Source organism: Molossus molossus, unplaced genomic scaffold (genome assembly GCF_014108415.1).
Source record: "Molossus molossus isolate mMolMol1 unplaced genomic scaffold, mMolMol1.p scaffold_m16_p_1, whole genome shotgun sequence".
In the NCBI taxonomy this organism is placed as follows: domain Eukaryota; kingdom Metazoa; phylum Chordata; class Mammalia; order Chiroptera; family Molossidae; genus Molossus; species Molossus molossus.
In genome coordinates this window covers 181,341,260-181,366,095 of record NW_023425344.1, presented here as the reverse complement: position 1 = coordinate 181,366,095, position 24,836 = coordinate 181,341,260, and the positions used below count along the sequence as shown (strand labels likewise).

General features: G+C 41.0%; 1 protein-coding gene across 2 annotated transcripts in view; it reads right to left on the bottom strand.

The window, feature by feature from the left end:
- Positions 1-2,272: 2,272 nt before the first annotated feature.
- Positions 2,273-24,836, bottom strand: part of GANC (glucosidase alpha, neutral C) — a 92,258-nt gene continuing 69,694 nt past the window's right edge. For both annotated transcript variants that reach the window (XM_036264499.1, XM_036264500.1), the window contains exons 18-24: positions 24,474-24,538; positions 20,596-20,672; positions 16,544-16,618; positions 13,877-13,990; positions 12,296-12,408; positions 3,855-3,958; positions 2,273-3,265 (exon numbers count right to left, since the gene is read on the bottom strand). In XM_036264499.1, coding sequence (XP_036120392.1) covers positions 3,156-3,265; positions 3,855-3,958; positions 12,296-12,408; positions 13,877-13,990; positions 16,544-16,618; positions 20,596-20,672; positions 24,474-24,538 — 658 coding nt within the window. In that variant the 3' untranslated portion in view covers positions 2,273-3,155. The remainder of the gene's footprint in view (positions 3,266-3,854; positions 3,959-12,295; positions 12,409-13,876; positions 13,991-16,543; positions 16,619-20,595; positions 20,673-24,473; positions 24,539-24,836) is intronic.

Genomic DNA, 24,836 nt, shown 5'->3' with positions numbered 1-24,836 from the left:
AGTGGAATGACTGGGTTAGGGTATGCAAATTAAAATTTTTGGTACAATTGCCAGATTGCCATCCTGAAAGACTCTACTTATTTAAAATTCCACCAATGATTCACAGGGATGACTACGCCCCACACCAACATCAGTGCTGAACATTTTTCACTCTTTTGATTTTGTCCAATCAGGCAAAAAAAAAAAAAAAAATCATTTATTAATGAGGCTGAGCATCTTTCATGCTTATTTTGTCTGTTTCCATGTCTTTTGTGAACTGCTTTTGCCTGTATTTTTATTGGGTAGTTTCTGAGTTTTTTTTTTAATTTCATTTTATTTTCCATCACCATTTATCCCCCCTACACCCTCCTCCACCTCTCTCCCCTCAAGCAGTTTCTGTTTTTAAACCGATTTGTTAACTCATTCCTTGGTATTTAAGTCTTGAGGGAAAGATACATTATGCATTCACTTTAGAGCTTTGTTTGAAGCTCTGTTGAAATGGTTCTAGTTTCTTACATAAAATCCAATTTCCTGAGAAACCGTATCAAGAAGTACAAGGTAACAGAACACCTATAGGCCATCTCAGCCCCACACAGCTCTGGTACATAGCTTCAGAAATAAGAGGTGGGTAAAATGTGAGAAGCAATAAAAGCAAAACACAATGAAAAACACCCAGACCATATTTCTCTCCACTCACTGTCTCTGGTTGAACGTCTCAGTAGAGTTCTGGGTTAAAGGAGAGAAGTTCCTCACTAACTCACCCCACTAGTCCTTGTTTCGTTCTTTCCTCCAAAATTATTTTAAATGGAAGAACAGATATACAATAAATGTTGATCTGAATATAGGTCTTAATTATTCAGCTTTAAATGCTATTAAAAACCATCATTTACATTAGGTAAGAGCACCTAGTTTTCAGGCAAGGGAAATTTGAAGCTGGGAAATACAACTTCAGCTAACGTAGGCTTCTTCCTTTCCCCTTGATTGCAAAGCCTACAGAAACAGGAGCCAAGAATCTGCATATATCTGCATGAACTTATATATGGTACAAAACTCAAATCTCAACTGATACAATGAAATATGTTCACGAGGATATGCACAATGTTTACTACCTCTAGAGAGAGGAGTCCCGATGTCAGAAAAGTAAATCAGAAACAAATATATTTAATTCTCACTTTCTAATCAATCAAGTCCATCAGTTAACCAATGACAGTCAATACTTACTAAAAGCCAAGTATAATGGTGCCCTGGCAGATATAAGACAAATATGCTCTTGAGGAACATACAACCCAGCAGGGTAACAGGCAGACAAACCTGAGGCATTAAGGGATGATCCCTGAGAATGCTAAGTTAGAGCACATATTATAACAGGGTCAGGACTTCAGAGAAGGGGAAAATCACTGCTCATGGGTACAGGGGGTTGGGGGTGTTCGAGTAATTAGCAAGGCTTAATGGAAAAGTAGGATCTGAGTAGGGCCTGCACAGACGGTCTGATGTGCAGAGGCAGGAAGAAGGGGTGGATATTGGGGCCCAGGAAACAGAAGGCATAGAGGTGGCAGTTGGCAAACCGCTCAGTGGAGGAGGCCTGATAAGAAACTGTGCATGTTGAGGAGTGCTGAGGACAGGGGGCTGCCCAACAGGTGCTGTGACAGGCAGCAGGAAGCCACTGGGGTCTCCAGAGCCAGAAGCATCCTGAGGAATGGGTTGTTGCCATGTTCTGCCCCACACTGAGCTGTACTGGAGCCAGAGGCAAAAGGAGAATTCAGTGTTACTGAGCATGTCTGTATTTAAAGTTTTGATATTTTGTTAATTATGGATTTTTTGCTTTAATTTTTATTTAAAAAAATGTGCCCAGCTGGTTTGGCTCAGTGGTTGAGCATCAACTCATGCACCAAGATGTCGCCAGTTCAATTCCTGGTCAGGGCATATGCCCAGGTTGTGTGCCAAACCCCCAGTGGGGGACATGCAGAGGTGGCCAATCGATGTTCTCTCTCATAAATGTTTCTCTCCCTCTTCCTCTCTCTCTCTCTAAAAATAAAAAATAATAATGATAATTAAAAAATTTAGAAAAAGAAAAATGTTGCACCAATGAGTTTCGGGTTAGATTCCGGTCAAAGGCATGTACCTCTGCGGTTCCTCCCTGGCCCTGGTTGGGGTTGTGCAGGTGGCAGATAGTTGATGTGTCTCTCTCATATCGATGTTTCTTTCTCTCTCTCTCTCCCTCTCCCTCCCCCTCCTACTCTATCTGAAGATAAATGGAAAAATATCCTCGGGTGAGGATAAAAAAAATGTTGCATTTAAATACAATTTATTTTGGTTACTATGTTTTTGTCACACGTTTCTTTGTGTCTAAGGTAAGTGCCTCACGTGCCTTCCCCTGGTCGAAGCCATGTGTTCCGTTTGTGAGGTTCAGTGGTGCGATGTGGGCATTTATTTTATTTTTATTAATTATAGCTTGTTCACACTACAAATAATCTTTGCTAAGTAGAAAGTATCTAATAAAAACAATTAAGATAAAGAAATTAGAATTTGAAAATTAACTGGGAACTTTGGAGCCCAAAAAGCACGGCAGGGAAAAGAACCCTTTGTACTCCTGAGTCAGTCTCTAGGGAGAACAACTCCCTGTTACTACAGTGTATGCAGTGCAAGCAGAAAGGGCTGTTTTGCGTGCCTAAGGGGTGAAAGATGGCTGTGGGGGATGCCAGAAGCTGCTGTTCACTTGGAGATAGGCCTCGAGCAGCGCGGCTGCTGTAAGCTCAGTGACTCTGCTGCACGGCCAGAGGCGAGCTTCCACAGAGGGACCACACGTGGAGGGCGTGGTCCACAGCTCCCGTGGAAGAACCCCTCCTGCCATGCTCAAGGAGAGGCTACTCATGGGGCTACGGTGCTTCCTGCAGGGCCATGGCCTCAGAAGCCAATGGAAGGGACATGATCTCTATACAGGTCTCAGGGCTCCTTGCATCTAGGAGAACAGGTGGTGTTTGACACAAGAATATTACTAATACATCTAAAAATATAAAATCTGAAATCTGTTGTTCATTAGCAAACTGATGACTAATGGAAGATATTTTTTTGTCAGAGTAGTCAATGATCATGCAGCACAAATCCCAAAAAGGGCCAAGGGAAAGGTAGACGGGTGCAGGCTGCTCCCTGTGCTTGTCACCAGATGCACTTCCCTGTCATTTGATGTGGACCTCCCAGTCAGTGCCAACGTTCAGGGACAGCTTCTCCAGGCTTAGCGTGGACGTTCTGGCACAATATGTAAAAGCCACAGGCTGATCTTTACCATCTAAATATCAAGACAATAAAAGGGAAAGTTTGATGAACATCAAGGAGAGAATTTTTTTTTTCTTTGTATCTGAAGTGTTTCTGACCCTGTCATAAAACCTTATACCCTACTTGGGAGAATTTAACCTACCACTTTTACTTGTGGAGTTCCATGGATTTTTAAACATGAAACACCCAACTGTTTTGAATGCAAGATTGCTTGAAAATAAACTGTAAGAAACAAAGTGTTTGTCTAAAAAATTCAGTAGGTTAGAAAGGATATATCTCATTCTATGCCCTGTAAGTAATTCCACAAGCACAAGTAGGGCTTTAGATACCTACAGTTTAACAAAAATATTCTGAGAAGCCACAATATTATTTCAAGCCCAAATTAATTCCCCTTAGAAAAATATTAACAGCTGACAGTGAGCAGAGAGACCAGCTGATGCAGAGAAAGAGGACGGCCTTGCTCCCTCTGAGACACTACTGTATTCGACCTCTACCAGAGAGCGTCGAGTCTACCTGCTGAACACATTATGTCATTTTAGGGTTGCTCATCTCTTCACCTCAGCATTTCTATGTTTATAAAAGTAGACGGCATGTTTCCTCACCAGATGAGTGGGTGGTCACAGAGGATGGTTGCTTCTTGAGGCCTAGGACAAAGATCTGTTCCACCACACACTTGCTGGGATAATGACCCCTCTCGTCAGCACAACTGAAAGAAATATAAATGGCATTAGAAAAATAAGGAAAAGAGGGGTTTGGCCTGGTTAACAGATCCAACAGCCTGGTTAGTTCACCTCCCTTCTTTTCCTAGGGAAGTCTGAACCAAATAGTTATCATATTTACTAGGATGAAAAGATGGAAACAGATGACTCTACATGTTGAGGGCTAAGTTACCAGTAGCCAAAACAACCTCTCTTTTTAAAGTCATTTGGAGAGAAATCACCTAAGGACACTGAAGTCACCAATGTGAGTTGGACACAGCAACCAAATTGAAAGAAATCAGATACTTAGTGAATTGTTGAATGGTTGAATAAATGGGACTAATGGGAACTTGAATTATTTTTTAAAAAAATTTTAGAGAGGAAAGGAAAGAAAGATGGAGACAGTAAGGAAGAGAAGTTTATGGAGTGATTGAAAAAAAAATACTGCAGGGGACTCTGGACCAATATGGTGACACATGAGGTTTCTGAATTTCTCTCCTCCCACAGATGAACCAAATGTAAAGCTACCCAGGGAGCAATTCCCCTTGAGAGCAATCCAGAAATTAGCTGACTGACTCCTACACATCTGGTGACTGAAAAAATACCCACATCAAATCAGGTAGGAATGGCTGAGACACACTCTCTCTATCACCCCCGCCCCAGCACAGTGCCATACAATTAGGAGAGGGAACCCCGGCTCCTGAAGAGTGAAGGATTTGCCACACTTCTAGCACCTCAATTTTTGTTGTTTATCTTCATCTGAGGATAATTTTTCCATTGATTTTTAGAGAGAGTGGAAAGGAGGGAGAAAGCAGGGGAGAGAGAGAGAATGAGAATGTTAGAGAGACACATCAACTGGTTGCCTCCCACACATGCCCTGACTGGGGCAGGGATCAAACCTGTAACCTAGGTATGTGCCCTTGACCGGGAATTGAACCTGTGTCCCTTCAGTGCTCAGGCTGATGCTCTAACCACTGAGAAGCACTGGCCAGGGCTAATACTCCAACTTTTAAGTCTCCCACCTGAGGATTAGGCTCCCAAATCACTCAATCCTGATAGCCAGCTGTGTTTATGTTCACAAGTTCCATAGGGTTGTATGAAACAAAGAAGCAGTTGTTAATGGGTGTGCTATAGCTATCCCCCAGGCTCAGCACAGAGGGTGCAGGCAAAAAACACCCATTTCTCAAATTCTCCCTAGAAGGGGCATGACTGTGAACTTTTACAGTTACTGCCTGGGAGTCAAGTTTCTAATCAGCCTGCATCAAATACTGACTGCATTCTCCCTTTGGGTCACTAATGGGTTTTGGTACATCCTCAACTACTGGCAGCCACTAAGAACAAAGATGGCCACTTGGATAATCACAAAGCTTTAGAAGCAACCAGGAGCTCAGGCCAGGCTGATTGATGAAGTTCATCTCCTACACAAAACCAGTCTGTTAGAATTGAAAGAGGTGGATGTTTTATCTAATGTGCAGAAACCAACACAGGGAATCGAGAAAAATTAAGAAATAAGGGAGTATCTTCCAAACAAAAGAACATGATTAGTCTACAGAAACTGACCTTAATGAAATAGAGACAAGTTATTTATATGATAGAGAGTTCAAAATAATGATCATAACAATACTAACATCAGAAAGTAAAGGATGAACAAAGTGAGAATTTCAACAGAGTGATAGAAAATATAAAAAAGTACCAAACAGAAACCGTAGAGCTGAAGAATACAATAACTGAACTGAAAAAATTCAATAATGGGTTTTAACATCAGATTAGATCAAGTGCAAGAAAGGATCAGTGAACTCAAATACAGGACAGTGGAATTCATCCAATTGGAGGAGCAAAAGAAAAAAAGCATAAAAAAGAGTAAAGACAGCTTAAGAGACTTATGGGATAACAACCAGTGGACCAATATATGCGTTATAGTAGTCCCAGAAGGAGAAGAGAAGAGAGGAGAAGAGAAGAGAAGAGAAGAGAAGAGAAGAGAAGAGAAGAGAAGAGAAGAGAAGAGAAGAGAAAGGGGCAGAAACCTTATTCAAAGAAATATGGCTAAAAACTTACCTAACCTTGGGAAAGAAACAGACATCCATATCCAGGAACCCCAATGAGTTCTAAAAAAGATGAATCTAAAGAACCCACACTAAGATACATTATAATTAAAATTTCAAATGTTAAAAACAAAAAGAACCTGAAAAACATTAAGAAAAAGTAACTTGTTATATACAAGGACACCCCATAAGACTATCAGCAAAATTTTCAGCAGAAACCTTGCAGGCCAGAAGGGAGTGAGATGATATAGTCAGAGGAAAAAACAAAACAAAACAAAAAACACCCTGCCACCCAAGAATACTCTACCTGGCAAAGTTGTTCTTTAGAATTGAAGCAGAGAGAGAGAGTTTTCCAGACAAACAAAAGCTAACGGAATTAATCACCATTAGGCCAGCCTTACAAGAAATGTTAAAGGGAGTTCATGAAGCTGAAATGAAAGGATGCTAACTAGTAACATGAAAATATATGCAGGTATTAAACTCACTGGTAAAGTAAATATATAGTTAAATCCAGAATATTTTAATGTTGTGATGGTTTTGGGTAAATCATTTATAACTCTTATACAAAAGTTAAAGGACAAAAGTATTAAAGATAATTATAACTACAATAATTTATTAATGAATACACATTATAAAAAATTATGACATCAAAAACATAAAATGTGGGAAGGAGTGTGTAAAAGTGCAGAGCTTTGGTATGTGTTCAAAATTAAGTTATCAGCTTAAAATAGACTGTTATAATAAAAGATGTTTTATGGAAGCCTCATGTTAACCAAAAAGCCAAAACCTATAGTAAATACACAAAAGATAGAAAGAAAAAGCATACCACTACAGGGAATCATCAAATTATAAAGGAAGACATAAAGAGAGGAAGGAAGGAACAAAGGAACTACAAAACACCTAGAAAACAATGAACAAAATGGCAATAGTAAGTCTATACCTATCAATAATTATTTTAAAGGTATTTGGACTAAATTCTCTGATCAAAAGAGAAGGAGTTGCTGAATGGCTAAAAAGAAACAAGACCCAACTATATGTTGCCTTTAAGTGACTCACTTCAGCTTTAAGGACATATACAGAGTAAACATGAATGAATACAAAAAGATATTGATGCAAATAAAAACCAAAAGAAAGCAGGGGTAGCTATATTTGTATCAGACAAAACAGACTTTATGCCAAAGGCTGTAGCAAGAGACAATGAAGGTCATTATACAATGATAAAGGGGTCAAGTCAATTCATTAAGAGGATATAACATTTGTAAATATTTATGCACCCAACAACATCAGAGCTCCTAAAATATATAAAGCAAATATTAACAGATCTGAAGGGAGAAATAGCACTACAACTATTGAAGGGGACTTCACTACCCCACTTACAACAATGAATAGATTATCCAGACAGAAAATCGATAAGGAAACAGATGGATCTAACAGATAGATTCTAGTCAACAGCAGCAGGCTGCATACTCTTCTCAAGTAAATGTGGAAGATTCTCCTGGACAGATCATATGTTAGGCCACAAAACAAGTCTTAACAAATATAAGAAGACTGAAATTATATCAAGCTTTCCTGACCATAATTGTATGACAGTAGAAATCAATTCACAAATATGTGGAGATTAAAAAAACATGCTCCTGGTCCGGCCAGTGTGGCTCAGTGGTTGAGTGTCGACCCATGCACCAAGAGGTTGCCAGTTCAATTCCTGGTCAGGGCACAAGCCTATGTTGTGGGCCTGATCCCCAGTGGGGGGCATGCAGGAGGCGGCCAATCGATGTTCTCTCTCATCAATGTTTCTATCTCTCTCTCCCTCTCACTTCCTCTCTCTCTAAAATCAATAAAGAAAAAATTAAAAAAAAAAAAAATAGGGCAATATCTTTAATAAACACAGATGTAAGAATACTCAAAAAAATATTAGCAAAATGAATTCAACAGTTCATTCAAAGGATTGTATACCACAATCAAGTGGGATTTACCCCTGGGATACAGAGATGGTTCAACATAACAAATCAATAAATATGATGCACCACATTAACAAAAGAAAGGATAAAAATCATACGGCCCTGGTCGGTTTGGCTCAGCGGTTAAAGCATTGGCCAATGGTCCAGAGAGACCGGGTTCAGTACCCACTAAGGGCACATACCTTGATTGGGTTTTGTCCCCGGCCCTGGTTGGGGTCATGTGGGTGGCAGCCAGTCGATGTGTCTCTCTCAAATTGATGTTTCTCTCTCTCTCTCTTCCTCCCTCTCTCCCTCTTACTCTATCAGAAGACGAATACAAAAATGTCCTCGGGTGAGGATAAAAAAAAATCATGTGATTCAGAAAAAGCTTTCACAAAATTCAACAGGTTTTCATGATAAAAACTCTAAAAAAAAATTGGGTATAGAAGGAACATATTTCAACATAATAAAGGCCATGTATAGCAAGCCCACAGCTAACATAGTCAAAGATGACAGCGATGCCCAATCTTGCCACATTTATTCAACATAGTACTGGAGATCCTAGCCAGAGCAATTAGGGAGAAAAAGAAAATAAATAAATAAAAGGCATCCAAATCAAAAATAAAAAAGTAAAACTATATCTATCTGCAGACAATATGATATTATATATAGGAAACCCTAAGTGATTCCACCAAAAAACTGTCAGAATAAACAAATTCAGTAAAGTTGAAGGACACAAAATCAATATACAAAAATCAGCTGTGTTTCTCTACATTAACAAACTATTGAAAAAAGAAATTAAGAAAATAGCCACATACAGAATAGTATTGAGAAGAATACTCAGGCATAAATTTACTCATGGAGGTGAAAAATCTGTACTGAAAACTGTAAGGCATTGATGAAAGAAATTGAAAAAGACGCAAGGAAAAAGGTATTCTGTGTTCATGGTTGGAAGAATATTGTTAAAATGTCTGCGCAATCCCAGCCACTCGATGTGTCCCTTTCACATCGATGTTTCTCTCTCTCCCTCTCTCTCCCTCCCACTCTACCTGAACAAAAAATGGAAAAATGTCCTCAGGTGAGGATTTAAAAAAAAAAAAAAAAGAAAATGTCTGCGCAATCCAAAGCAATCTACAAATTCAACGTAATGCCTATCAAAATTCCAGTGGCAATTTCCATAGAAATTGAAAAAAAAAATCCTAAAGTTCACATGGAACTACAGAAGATCCCAAAGAGCCAAAGCAATCTTGAGAAGGAAGAACAAAGCTGGAGGCATTATAATGCCTGATTTCAAACTATACTATAGAGCCATAATAATCAAAATACTATGGTATTGGCATAAAAATACACATCAACCAATGAAACAGAATAGAGACCCTCAAAATATAAAATGGGGAAAGGATAGTCTTTTCAATAAATGGTTTTGGAAAAACTAGATATCCATATGCAAAAAAAGAGAAATAAAATGGACTCCTAGTATACACCATACACAAAAATAAACTCAAAATGGGTAAAGATTTGAATGTCAGACCTGAAACCATGAAAATCCTCGAAGAAAACATATGGAGTAAGCTCCTTGACATAAATCTTGGTGATAATTTTTTTGAACTTTACACCAAAAGCAAAGGCAAGAAAAGCAAAAATAAACAAGTGGTTTGACATCAAACTAAAAAGCACAGCAAAGAAAACCATCAACAAAATGAAAAGGCAACCTACGAAATAAAAGAAAATATTTGTTAACCACGATTCCAAAAAGAGTATGGTCAAATATATAATTAACATCTAAAATATAGTAGAACTGCCCTGGCCGGTTTGGCTCAGCGGTTAGAGCGTCGGCCTGCAGTCCTGAGTGACCCGGGTTCGGTTCCCGCTAAGGGCATGTACCTCGGTTGCAGTGTGTCCCCGGCCCTGGTCGGTTGTGCGGGTGGCAACCACTCGATGTGTCCCTTCACATCGATGTTTCTCTCTCTCTGTTCCTCTCTCTCCCTCCCACTCTACCTGAACAAAAAATGGAAAAATGTCCTCGGTTGAGGATTAAAAAAAAATAAATAAATAAAATAAAATAAAATATAGTAGAACTCATATAACTCAATAGCAATCAAATAAAATAAAACAACCCAATTAAAAATTGGCAAAGAGCCCTGGCCGGTTTGGCTCAGCGGTTAGAGTGTCGGCCTGCAGTCCAGAGAGACCCGGGTTCGGTTCCCGCTAAGGGCACGTACCTCGGTTGCAGTTTGTCCCCGGCCCTGGTTGGGTCGTGCAGGCGGCAACCACTCCATGTGTCCCTTTCACGTCGATGTTTCTCTCTCTCTCTCCCTCCCACTCTATCTGAACAAAATATGGAAAAATGTCCTTGGGTGAGGATTTACAAAAAATAAAAAAATTGGCGCCCTGGCCAGTTTGGCTCAGCGGTTAGAGCGTCGGCCTGCGGTCCGGAGAGACCCGGGTTCGGTTCCTGCTAAGGGCACGTACCTCGGTTGCTGTTTGTCCCCGGCCCTGGTTGGTCGTGCGGGTGGCAGCCACTCGATGTGTCCCTTCACGTCGATGTTTCTCTCTCTCTCTCCCTTCCTCTCTCTCCCTCCCACTCTATCTGTACAAAAAAATGGAGAAATATCCTCGGGTGAGGATAAAAAAAAAAAAAAAAATAAATAAATAAATAAAAAAATTGGCAAAGAACTTGAGTAGGCATTTCTCCAAAGAAGGCATGTATGTGCATGGCCAACAGGTGCCTGTAAAGGTGCTCAGTGTTACTAATCATCAGGGAAATGCAAATCGAAACCACAATGAGACATCACCTCACACCTGTTAGGATGTCTAATCAAAAAGACAAATGCAGGTGGAAATGTGATGAAAAGGGAACCCTTGTACATTGTTGCTGAGATGTTAACTGGTATGACCACAATGGAAAACTATATGAATGTTCTTCAAAATATTAAGAATAGAACTATCATATGATCCAGCAATCCCACTTCTGGGTATATAGCTGAAGAAAATGAAATAACTATCTCAAAGAGATATCTACCCCCATGTTCACTGCAGCATTATTCACAATAGCCAAGGTATGGAAACAATCTGTCTGTCAGTGAATGAATGGATCGAGAAGATGTGCTATATATGCATAATAAAATATTATTCAGCCTTAAAAAAGATGGATATTCTCCCATTTGTGTCAACATAAATAAATCTGGAGGGCATTCTGCTAAGTGAAATAAACCAGACAGAGAAAAGGAAATACTGTATGGTATCATTTATATGTGGAATGTTAAAAAAAAAAGTCAGCCCTGGCCGGTTTGGCTCAGCGGTTAGAGCGTCGGCCTGCGGTCCTGAGAGACCCGGGTTCGGTTCCCGCTAAGGGCATGTACCTCGGTTGCAGTTTGTCCCCGGCCCTGGTCGGTTGTGTGGGTGGCAGCCACTCGATGTGTTCCTTTCACATCGATGTTTCTCTCTCTCTGTTCCTCTCTCTCTCTCCCACTCTACCTGAACAAAAAATGGAAAAATGTCCTCGGGTGAGGATAAAAAAAAAAAAAGAAAAAAAAAAGTCAAACTCATAGAAACAGAGAGTAGAGTGGTGGTTGCTAGGGGATGGGAAGTGGGAGAAATAGAAAGAGGCTGGTAAAGGGTACAAATTTTCAGTTCTAAGATGAATAAAGTCTGAGAATCTAAGGTATAACATGGTGACTATAGTTGATAATACCACGTTGTATGATTGAAATTTGCTAAGGGAGTAGACTGTAAGTGTTCTCATAAAAAAAAAAAGGTAAATATGTGAGGTGATGGATGTGTTAATTAACTCCATGGTGGAATCCTTTCACAATGTATATGGATATCATATCATCATGTTGTACACTTTAAGTATATTACAATTTTACTTGTCAACTATACCTGAATAAAGCTGAAAAAAAGAAAAGAAAAAAACAAACAAAACACTCCACAAGTGTCCTTCATCATTAACTTCTTCAAATTGTATCTTAAACTACAGTGATACCTCGGTTCTCGAACATAATTCGTTCCAGGAGGATGGTCGAGAACCGAATTGTTCGAGAACCGAAGCAATGAAACCAATAGGAAAGCGTGACTCCACAAAGCGTGACTCTCTCTCTGCACTCACACTGATGACGCAAGCAAGGCGCGCTGGGCCGAATGAACGCCATTCGGCTCAACTCGGCTCATCTCGGAAGTTCGAGTTCCAAATATTTGTTCGGATTCCGAGACAAAAGTTTCTCGAATCTCCTGGTCGAATACCGATTTGGTCGAAAACCGAGGCGTTCGAGAACCGAGGTATCACTGTATCAGCTGTATATTTGAAAATAGCAAAAGGGTAGCATCATCTACCTAAGAAAGCACGCAGATTTTTAGCTGTTATTACCTGTTGCTCAAAACACCCGAACAGAAACAAAACTTCCTGTGTAAGAATTGCTTCTGGTGGAGGTATTGGAATGAATGGCCATCATCAAGATACAATTCACCCACAGCAGAACCCTGGGGAGCAAATCACAGACAGAGAATGAGGTTATATAATAATTTTCTGGGAAAAGAATGTCACCCCCTAAAGGGAAATACTAGATTTAAAATTTTGTGAAAAATTATGTTAAATAAAAGCTTAATATTCAAGCTGTACAAACTAGTCATACAAATATATACAATCAAAAACCATTAGTAAATGAGGAAATCACATAAGAGGGGCACAAAGAATTAGGCCTTGTTGAAAGAAATTTAAACTAGGGAGTATGGTCACTGGCATAAGTGGCTTCCTGAAAATACTATCCTAGAATGACAACAGGTCATAAAAGTTCATAGAATGAACTGAAGTTAAAAGAAATTCATAATGGGTGAAATCAACTAACTTTAGAAGACCCTCCATGTAGACAATGGTATCAATTTTTTTTTTTTTAAGTAGGAAGACTCCTTTTGCATGTCAAAGAATGTCACAGCATTCCATATGGCGGGATCTCGAAGTCTCTTGTATTTTATTCTGTGGCCTCTTATGGGCCCAAGGCCCATTGTTTGGCATCATAAAACATGCCTAAGTGAAACAGATGAAAAAGAAGGATGTAAGAAAAAGAAAGCTTAATTATTTTATAGTATTTGCATGAGTAAGAATTTGTTTTTGGTACTGTATTTGGGCAAATGGATAGGAGAGGAATCTGCTATAGGCCTTGTTTGGCTCAAAAAGACAGATCAATTCTGGATTCTTCCAGGCTTTACCCAAGGAGATTTTAGTTGTTTGAGCCATTTAATGAGAACAGAAGTCATTGTGTGGGGGTGGTGTCCCTGAAATGTTGCACTGATACAGATACCCTTTTACAGGAGATTGGTTTCAGGGCTAATCCGTGTGGCAGGCTGCCTAGGCCCCGGTGACCTTTCAGTCCAGTGGTTACCAATGCCAAGCTGCAAAGCACAAGGGTCACAGTGTTCCAGAGGAAATTTCTATCATTTCTAGTTCTCAGAGCCCCTTTAAGAACAATTCCAGGCAGGTCAGACAAGTTAGACAATGATTCAGAAATGATTCAAAACTTTGATTTCTAGATAAACATCTGAAGCACCTGTCCCACAGATGGGATTCCCCACTTTTACAGTGTCACACACTCAAAGGGCCACCACTGTATTTTGTTTTGTTTTGTTTTATCCTCACCCGAGGACATTTTTTCATTTTTTGTTCAGATAGAGTGGGAGAGAGAGAGAGAGAGAGAGAGAGAGAGAGAGAGAGAGAGAGAAATGTCAACGTGAAAGGGACACATCGAGTGGTTGCCACCCGCAAGACCCAACCAGGGCCGGGGACAAACTGCAACCGAGGTACGTGCCCTTAGCGGGAACTGAACCCAGGTCTCTCTGGACCGCAGGCCGACACTCTAACTGCTGAGCCAAACTGGCCAGGGCTCAGGGCCACCACTGTAAAGAGACAGAGTAGTAACAAATAAAATGTGTAAAGGTAACATTTTCCAAATACCTTAGTGCTTAGAGCCACCCGGAGTCCATAGGGGGAATCAGTCATCCAGCCTGTGGATTTTCCTATAACTCTCTTTATTGGCACTACACTTCCGCCTCGTTGAAACACTGGTATCTACAACAGAGCAACACTCTCAGGGAAGGCGTATTCAGAGAGGGCAATTTCAAAGTAGAATTAAAAATGTTTCATTGTACAAGACACATTTTTTACAAGTATAGACTCAAAGGCAATATAAATTTATGGCAAATATGGGGGCCCTGGCATTAAAAGGAAAAGAGTTCAAGCACTAAAAACCACTTCTCACCCTTCATCAATTTATTATCTATTCTGCCTATCCTATAAGTAGCCTTTCCTGTTTTGTATCTTTAATTTTCCTGTCAATATAATAAACATGTTTATTTCTAGGGCCCTGCTGAAGAGTGAATTTTTCTGTCTGTGTAAGCAGGCCCAGATGTATATATGTAGATAAACGATGGTAGTTTCTTTGTTTGGGGGAGATGACTTTTGTTCTTTTTTTTTTTTTTAATCCTCACCAGAGGACATTTTTCCATTTTTGTTCAGATAGAGTGGAGGGAGAGAGAGAGAGAGAAACATCGATGTGAAAGGGACACATCGAGTGGCTGCCTCCCACACAACCCCAACCAGAGCCAGGGATGAACCGCAACTGAGGTATGTGCCCTTGGCCGGAACTGAACCTGAGACTCATTGGTCAGTGGGCCGATGCTCTAACCGCTGAGCCAAATCGGCCAGGGCAACTTTTGTTCTTATTCACAGTAACCTATACCCATCTTGCTCCCTGATTCCCTGGATCCTCAGGATGAATGACTCAATTCTGAGGGCGAATTTGGGAAACTTCTGTTATAGACACTACCAAGGGCACTTAAGTGACTCTGACAACAGGTTTGCAGGCATGACCCACATCTATGGGTCTTCTGGAATGCCATTCCCAGCAGGTTTCCTGTCTTCCAATATGGTCTTCTGTAAGAAAGCGCCCTGGATCACATGAGGGATGGTACACAAGCAGGGAGAAGAGTACAAGAATATAAATGAACGCGGGAGTGAGGCCACGTGGAGTAGTTAAGTCCACTTTCTGCTTGACTCGCAGTTGGCAGTAACAAATAAAGTTTCTGTCTTCCCACCCTCATCAGCCAATCTCTTTATTCCCCCTCAAAGAATGAGGTAGTAAGTTAGTATGGAATAGGGTCTTGTCTCATTTCTGCCACAATCTAGCCATAACCCTGGACAAGTAATTTCACTTCTCTCTGAACCTGTGTCTTCACGTGTAAGCATGAGAGATTCGAGTAGATGCATGTTAAGATCTCTTCTAGAAATGAAAGTTGACATCTGAAATCATTTTCTTTATAATGGAATTCATACTCTATTGACAACTTAAAAATAACCAATTAAAAAGATAACCAATACCTATTTATTAATCTTCTCACTACTTAGTGATTCAGCTGCGGACCAGATTCCCTTCAGAAATTCAATCTGGATTTGCCACTGTGCTTCTAACATCATAACTGATAGCATGCATTTGGGCCGAGAGGTCCAGGATTACAATGAAAAACATTTGACTTGGTTTTTTTGACTTGGTCCTGTAGAAGGACGCTCTGTATGGCATGTGTGATGACCACCACATTGGCTTTCTATTTTCAGTGTTATTATTTTTCTTAGACATACAAATGTAAGTATATGGGGAAGAGCTGTTTGTCCTTGATGTTTCATCAGAGTATATGTTATTTTTATACTTTTTTTCTCACATTTTAACAGCTTCATTGATATAATCCACATGCCATATAAGTCACTCATTTAAAGTATACAGTTAAATGGTTTTTAGTGTATTCAGAGTCATGCACCTATCACCATAACCGACTTTAAAATATTTTCATCACCCCAAAAAGAATCATTATGCTCATTAGCAGTCACTCCCCATTGCCCCCCAAATCCTCTCCCTTCCCCAGCCCTAAGCAACCACTAATCCACTTTCTGTCTCCATAGGTACATGTTATTCTGCAGAATTCTAATGTCCTTGGTTCTTTCTATGTAGGCACATGTTATGGACTGAATGTTTGTGGCCCCCAAATTCATACATTGAAACCCCAACCTCCAATGTGACTGTATTTGGAGACAGGGCCTTTATAGAAATAATTAAGGTTAAGTGAGGTCATAAGAGTGGGGCCTTGATCCTATACCTCACTCTCTCCCTCTGTCCTGTGAGGACACAGCAAGAAGGCAGCTGTCTACTTGCCAGGAAGAGTCCTCACCAGGAACCAAATTGGTTGGTACCTTAATCTAGTATTTCTAGCCTCCAGAACTATGAGATAATAAATTTCTGTTTTTTAAAAAACTATGTTTTTATTGATATTTAGATAGAGAGAAAGGGAGAGGGAAAGAGAGATAGAAATATCAATGAGAGAGAAATATTGATTGGCTGCCTCCCACATGCCCCCTACTGGGGATGGAGTCCACAACCTGGGCATGTGCCCTGACCAGAAATCGAATTGACAATCTTTTGGTGCATGGAATAGTGTCCAATCAACTGAACCACACTGGCCAGGGCAATACATTTCTGTTTTTTAAGCCACCCAGTCTGTGTTATTTTGTTATAGCAGTCTGAGCAGGCTAATACAGCACAGCAGGAAAAACAACAGTCTGAAAATAACTTACAGTGTCCAAGGTTACTGGTATGTTCACAGTACATGCTCCTTCCCAAGAAGCAAATGTCTTAGAGTCATACCAGACCTGAAAAGGAACAGACCCCAGTGAAAAAGAGTATATAAACAACTCTGCTTGTAATTTCATTATTCAGTAAAACACCTATTTGTCTTGATTTCATGTAAACAGAAAGCTAAAATAAGTATAATTTAAAAAAAAATCTTGAGTATAAATTATGAAAGACACATACTTTTAAGAAGATCCCAAAAGACTAATCTACTGTGACAGATTAATTTGATTAAAAAGCCACTCATTTGTCCAACCATCCATCCAAAAGTTACCCATTAAACAACCCACCATGTGCCTCGCACTGCTAGGTACACGAGTGAACAGTTCCTGACCTCATGGATTTTTACAGTCCAGGTGGCTTATAAGAACGTAAAGTGTCTATTAGTAAAAAAGATGATGAAGGGAAGAAGGAAACAACAAAGAAGGAAAGCACATTGCAAGCAAATGAATTACAGACAAGGCAGGAGAAAGGAAGGTGTTGGAAAAGGAAACAGATCCTAAAGAAAAACAAATGGAAACTTGAATTATTGCTATATGATCATTTTTTTTTATGGAATACAATTCAGAAATGAGGCTCAAACTCTTATCTGGGGTTCCTGTCAAGGAGGTTTAGTTGTTGAAGGTACCAAAAAGGTCATACAAAGTAGTTTGATGGGATACATCCATAGGATAGCACCAGAGTCCGCATGAAAACAAAAACCTCTCTTTCTCTCTTCTAGTCCAGGATAGTTTCTGGCAGCCAGAGTCTGATTTGCAAGTTCACCTCCTGGGATGACCACATCCTTTATATAGCTTGGCTGTTGCGTGTGTCACTGTCCCGCTGTGAAGGTGAGAGACTTGACTATGGTTAGCTACAGTGAACTCTTTATTCAACAGGAGCAACCCGACCATCATGCTGTTTCATCCTAGGCTGGATTCAATGTGCTAATGTTTTATCAAGTATTTCTGTCTGTATTTATGAGGGATATTGTCTTAGGTTTCTTTTCTTGTAATGTCTTTCTCTGACAAATTCCAGTAGATTCAGATAAAGAGCTGGTGGGAGTGAAAGGTAAAAAAAAAAGATTCAAACAAGATTTTGGGATTACCTGTCTACCACTTCTAGAACTAACTAGAATGAGAGGTATAGGGTATGTGTTCTGGTGCCATTTACAAAGATCTCCAACCTAGAAAGGGTGTAAATGGTACAAAACACCATATAGACCAGACCTGGAGCTCAGTCACCAAGTTCCTTACCCAGTAAGTATTCATCAAAGGCCTACTATGTGCCAAGTACCCATCCAGATGCTGGGGTTGCAGCCGTGAACACAAAAATCAACCTTCAAAACGCTAACATTCTAATTTGAGAGACAGATAATTAACAAAACATCCAAGTAAATATACAGAATGTTAGAAGGTGGCACCGTTCTGTGGAGAAAAATAAAGGATGACAGAGGGCTGGACAGGGGCAGTGTGGGTGGTTTATAATCTTAAAGAGGTGGTCAGATATTTGTGGAATATAATGAACATAACAGTCTGAGGAATGGGGTAGTCCCAGAGATGTGGAAGTGGGGTACAGAATGACAATCCCCAGAAGAGCGGGTGGTGGGGGAGAGATAAACCACAGAACTCACATGCATGTGTGCATGAACAATGGACATAGACAACAAAGCTGGGGACAGGGCAGGGAGAGAGAGGAAGGGGGGAACCAGTGGGGAAAAAAGGAGAAACATCTGTAACAAAAATAAATAAATAAATTAAAAAAAAAAAAAAGAGGTGATCAGAGAAGGCCTCACCGAGGAGACCTTCGAGGAAAGCCTTGAAGGAGCAGGAACAGGCCATACAGAAATATGGGGAAAATGACAGTGAGGGACCTGAGATATTCCCCTTGCACCCTGTGATGTGGTGCTAGCTAACCAGTGAGGCAAAGGTCTGGCGAGGGACAGCTTGGCTCTTCCACCCAGGCTTTGGGAAGATGTAAGCAAGAGAAACAAGCAGAGAATGCTCTGGAAATGGTGTTGAGGGAGAGTATACTGCGTAGTCAGAGCAATGTGCTTGCGATGATGACAGGCCATTAATAAAAATGTGTGGCTAAGTTAGAAAGGGAGCTGGTTCCCCTTAATGGGAGCCCATGCTTTGTTAGAATCAACTTGAGAAACTCGGCAGAAATGCTTGGCAGGACAATTTATTTAGCTGTTGTAGTTAACCCTTTTCTCAAGTTTCTACTTGGCACGGAACCTTTGTAAAGAGCCCTCAGCTTCAGAACTGCAAATTCCTGGAGAAGCCAAGGGCAAAGACCAAAATTCATGAACATTCTGGAGAAAAGCCCGATTACGTCCCGTTCCCTGGAAGGAGTGACTATTACCCTCTGTGGTAACAGATTTGACTAAGGTAAGGATCTTGAGATGAGGAGATTATGTGGGATCATCCAGGTGAGCCCTAAGTGTCTTCACGAGTATCCTTATGAGAGAGAGAAGGAAGAGGAGACAGACAAACCGAAGAGAAGGCCCTGTGCAGAAGGAGGCGTAGATGGAAGTAATGCAGCTAAAACCAAGGAATGCCAAGGATTGTGGGAGCCACCAGAAGCTGGAGAGAGCCATGGAGAAGACCCTTCCTCAGAGCTTCCAGAAGGAACCAACCTGCTGACACCTTGATTTTTGACTTATGCCTCCGGTATTGTGAGAGAAGAAATTTTGTTGTTTTAAGCCACCAAGTTTGTGGTAGTTTGTTACAGCAGCCTCAAGAAGCCAATACAAAAGTTGAATATATAAAATCAAACCGTTTTATTCAACCTGAAAAAAAAAAGGAACCAATACAACCACCAAACCTGGAAAGCTGGATGAGGGAGAACACTGGCACTGGTTTCCTGGTGTTGCCATGACAGCCCTTGATCGTACTGAGCAGTGAGCATGGCCTGGCTCAGCGACCTCACCACTTGCCTTGACAGTCCAAGAATATCGTGCCACGGTGGCCCCACCATCAGTTCAGTATCCTTCACGGCTCTTCCCGCTGTCTGCTGAAGCCTGTGGCAATGCTCCGGTGTCCAGGACTCTCTCCAGGGTCTGTCTCCTTCCTGCTCTCCATTCCATACACTCTTTCCCTGGTCTGATGCCCCGAGTTTCTGCCATCTTTTCTCCTGGCCCCATCAGATGTATCCTTGGTCTGTCTCTGGAGGCTGTTGCTCTTATCACCCTGGCTGTCTGTCTGCTCTGCAGCCCTATGCCTTATGCCCACCTCTGCCCCATGTCCTGCCTGGGTTCAGTGCCCGAGCTCCAACAGGCTCGGGGTGATATTTTATACAGTTGCAATAACCAATACAAGAGCAGAAGAAGGCTTGGAGGGTCAGAGAGGATAGTCACTGTTGTTACTTTTTATCCACTTTTGGTGCCAAAAACTCAGGATATAGATAGAGCCAGAACCAAAGAGCAAAGTCTTTTTATGCTTGTTTCCCCCAGAGTTTGATACCTCTTAATAGACTAAAGATTTCTTCCTACCTAAAACCTCAATGTGTTTATAAGGAGCTACTACACAAGTCAATGTGAAGATAAAGAACCATTCTGATCCTCCTTGCTGTCACCACCCATTCATCTTTCTCCCTGCTCTTCCATTAGGTTTCTTGACCTCTGAGGACAGTAGTCATGACTTACAAGAATCTATAGTTGCTATAGTCGTTTGGGCTGTCTTCACAACTGCATGATGAAGAAATCTATTTCCTAACAGTGGCTAATTCATCAGAATGAGGGATGAGATATGAGACATATAATATATGTGACTGTCGCCTGGCCAGTGTGGCTGTGAATTGAGTGTTGTCTCATGGACTGAGAGGTCCCAGTTCAATTCCTGGTCAGGGCACATGCCTGGGCTTTGGGCTCCATCTCTAGTAGGGAGTATGCAGGAGGTAGCTGATCATGTTTCTCTCTCATATCGATGTTTCTATTTCTCTCTCCCTCTCCCTTTCCCTCTCTCTCTAAAAAATAAAACATATTTTAAAAAAGTATGTGACTGTCATTTACTCTTACCTCACTTGATCCTGGCAGAAACACATCAACCACAGTAGCTTTTGGCTCTGTGACTGGATGAACCAATAGAGCACTTCCTGAAAAATGGAGAAGAAATAAGGCTGAATACTAGTATAAGGGGCCTGAAAACTCCTTTTCTTTTAATTGAGTGCTTCTGTGGTTTTAAGGACCACTAGACTGTGAATTTCTTTTTTTTTAATTAATTTATGTTTGTTACAGATGTTTCTCCTTTTTTCCCCCATTGACACCCTCCTCCCCATTCCCCCTACCCTGTCCCCGGCTTTGTTGTCTGTGTCAATTGGTTATGAGTACATGCACATAATTTCTGTGGTTTATCTCTTTCCTTCCCCCACCACTCCCTCTTCTGAGGGTTGTCAGTCTGTACCCTACTTCCACTAGACTGTGAATTTCTTAAAGGTAGAGACCTGGTGAGTTGAACCAATGATTCATCGGAGATGCTTTGCTAGAAAGAGGACAGGTGCTCATGGAGGTGACTGCATTGTTGCCTATCATTACTTCACTTATAGTATATTGAGATTCTAGGGAAGGACCCACAGTCTCTTTTTGTGCATAACTGTGGTAGGCAGTTAGACAGACATAGCAGAGCAAGGATGATGGACCAGGTACAGAAGGTCACCAGGGCAAAAGCCCTGGGTGCCTAGCAATGGGCAAAATTGGGAAAATAAGGACCTTGCCCCAGGGTGACCTTTCTTCCCCTAGCATATCACTGGTCATGTGGTTTAAACTCCCTGACCTTTCATATTGCTGGTCATATGGTTCAAGCCCTCTCCTGACCTTTCTTCCCCTGGCGTGTTGCTAGTCATGTGGTTTTAGACCCCCTTAGAGGAGGAACAAAAAAGGGCGGGAGAATAGCCTCATGTGACTCCTATACAAGCCCTTGTACAACCACTCCCTTAAGCACTGGGCCCTCAGGACAATGAAGTTCTAACCCAACAAATAATCTTTGGAACAAAGCCTCGGATCTGTTGGTCAAACTAGAAACAACATATAGGCCTCAGTTGTGTTTCAGCTCCAGGCCAGAAAAGCAGCAAAACCAAATAGAGCAACACCTGCCTGACATCAGGACCAGATGCAATGACTATTAATCCCCTCCCCTAGCACCGACTGATCAGTGGAAACCACAACCCTGAAAGGACACACCTAGAAAGCCAATGAATGTTCTATTGAGATCCTCCCCTTCGACCTCCTCTAAAATTCCCTGCCTTCAGAAAACAGATGAAACCCCTCAAGGTAAAGTAAGCTAGCTGGATCCCACACCTTTCTTCCCTGTTTCTTCGTCAGGCATGTACCTAAGCTCTAAGCATCCTGGCAAGACTTGCAACCAGGGGAGCAGCAGGCAGTGGCAGTTCTTCATGGGGTAACCCCATGAACCTTTCTCTAACATCCCCTTTTCTCTGACCTTTTTAAAAAAATTATTTATTTATTTATTTTTGTTACAGATGTTTCTCCTTTTCCCCCCACTGATTCCCCCCTCCTTCTCCCTCCCTGCCCTGTCCCCAGCTTTGTTGTCCATGTCCATTGTTCATGCACACATGCATATAAGTTCTGTGGTTTATCTCTCCCCCACCACCCCCTCTTCTGGGGATTGTCAGTCTGTACTCCACTTCCACGTCTCTGGGACTACCCCATTCCTCAGACTGTTATGTTCATTATATTCCACAAATAAGTGAGATCATATATGATACTTGTCTTTCTCTGTTTGGCTTGTTTCACTTAGGATGATACTTTCCAGGTCCCTCCATGTCATCTCAAAGGATAAGAGATCTTTCTTTCTTACAGCTGCGTAGTACTCCATTGTGTATATGTACCACAGCTTTTTTATCCATTCGTCTACTGATGGACACTTGGGCTGTTTCCAGATCTTAGCTATTGTAAATAGTGCTGCTACGAACATGGGGGTACATGTATTCTTTCTGATTGGTGTTTCAGGCTTCTTAGGGTCCCTTTTCTCTGACTTTTAAGTGAGCTAATAGCTGTCCACCTTGGCTTACTTCTGTCACTGTGACTTTTACTTCTCAGTGAGTCCAGAGAGCCCTATAAAGTTTCTAGGGAGCCAAAGCAGAGCACCACCTAGGCTCTCTCCTGTTGCTTCTTCTATCCTAGGCCCTTCTTTTGTTTCATTGTTCCCAGCTTAAATAAATGTACTCTCAAAATCACCTGGACTCATATTGTGAACTCTTTACTGCACAAAGTCAAGAACCCACACACTACAAGCTGGCCCCACACAGACCAGTTCCGGGCCCAGTCCCTTTCCGCTGACATAACTGCTAGTGTGTCAGTAGTCTGGAAGCACCATTGCACTTCTCCAAGTGCTTTGCTGTTTGCTGTAAGTGAAGTTGGTGATGGTGAGCCTACAACTGTTATCCCGAAGTGTGGTCCGCGTGGACACTGAGGTCTTCTTCCTTGGGCAATTATCATTGGGAAGGCTAAAATTCTCCTAAACACAATCTACTAATTTTGTTTTGACCTTGGCATCATATGTGTGTAAAATTCATCCATTTATGAATTCACTCTTAAATTCAACAAATATTTATTGAGTGTCTGGGGATATAGTGGCAAATAAGGCAGACATGGTCCCTACTCTCATGGAGTTTACAGTCAATGAAGACAGATATTGAATAAGTAATTACAAATTAATTAGAGTTCAGGCAAATACCAAAAAGGCAAAGTACAAAATAAAATAAAAGTTATGTAATAGGAGGGACTGACTTGGATTTAAGTAGGTGGAATTTGTAACTTTGGTCAGACTAGAAAGCAAGTTTGGTCAGAAAAATTTTTTCCAAGAAAGTGGCTATTTCAACTGAGACCTAAGGATGGGTGGAGACCTAAAGAGCAAGGTATTTTAGCCCTGGCCGGTTTGGCTCAGCGGTTAGAGCATTGGCCTGTGGTCCACAGAGACCCAGGTTCAGTTCCCGCTAAGGGCACGTACCTCGGTTGCAGTTTGTACCTGGCCCTGGTTGGGTCGTGCAGGTGGCAGCCACTTGATGTGTCCCTTTCGCATCGATGTTTCTCTCTCTCTCTTTCTCTCTCCCTTCCACTCTATCTGAACAAAATATGGAAAGATGTCCTCGGGTGAGGATAAAAAATAATTAATTAAATAAAGAGCAAGGTATTTTATATTTTGGAGTTTTCACTCTCTCAAGGTCCACCTTTTGGGCAACTTTTTGTTGAGCATGGCTTTTTGAGCCCTATAATCAAGATAATAGACTTCCACATTTTTGATTTGGTGGTTAACACTTGTTGAAGAAGAGGCCACTACCCCTGCCTCCAATCCTTTTTTGCATATTAAATAAGTAAGTTCCTTTGGTCTTTACTACAACTATCAGGTCTACTTTTTTCTAATTCCCTTTCCTTTAATGGTATCACAAGGCTTAGGAGTGGACCCAGAACAAGAATATAAATAGCATTTGCAAATATAATGGATTAATTTAAAGTTAATATGAGAGGTGGTACATGACAATATAATAGCTATGATCCCACTAAAATGAAATTTCTTTTCTGTTTTTAGCTTTCTTTTTTTTTTTTCATCCTCACCCGAGGACATTTTTGCATTCATCTTCAGACAGAGAGGGAGGGAGAGAGAAACATTGATGTGAAAGAGACACACTGACTGGCTGCCACCTGCACAACCCCAACTGGGGCCGGGGACAAACTGCAACTGAGGTACGTGCCCCTAGCAGGAACTGAACCCAGGTCTCTCTGGACCACAGGCCGACACTCTAACTGCTGAGCCAAACTGGCCAGGGCTAGCTTTCTTGAAATTAGGGATTTTTTAAATAGTGCTTTAACACTAGAAAATATAACAAGAACATAAGTACAGTATTTATCATAACTATAATTAATCAAGAAATACTTACCCAGCATGTATTCATCTTCCATACCAAAAGTCTCTAATTCATCAGGGAACTCTACCCACAGAGGCCTGGGGTAAGGAAAAAAAAAAATCTTTCTTCAATGTCATTAGATGTTTTATAACAATTCAATCACTTATACTTTCAGTTTTGTAACTATTCAAAGGAAACTGGAAAAAGCCAATGAGCCAAGACTCTTTTCAGATATCTCAAGATTTTGTGAGCAATTTCTGATTATTTGTATTTTTCTTATGTGAAAGAGCTATCAATTCACTTAAATGTTCCAATGAATGATAGAGAATTCTGGTACCTGCAATTTTTCCTTCTGATTGTTGAACAATAAATAAATACTGCTCTGACAGGCAGAAT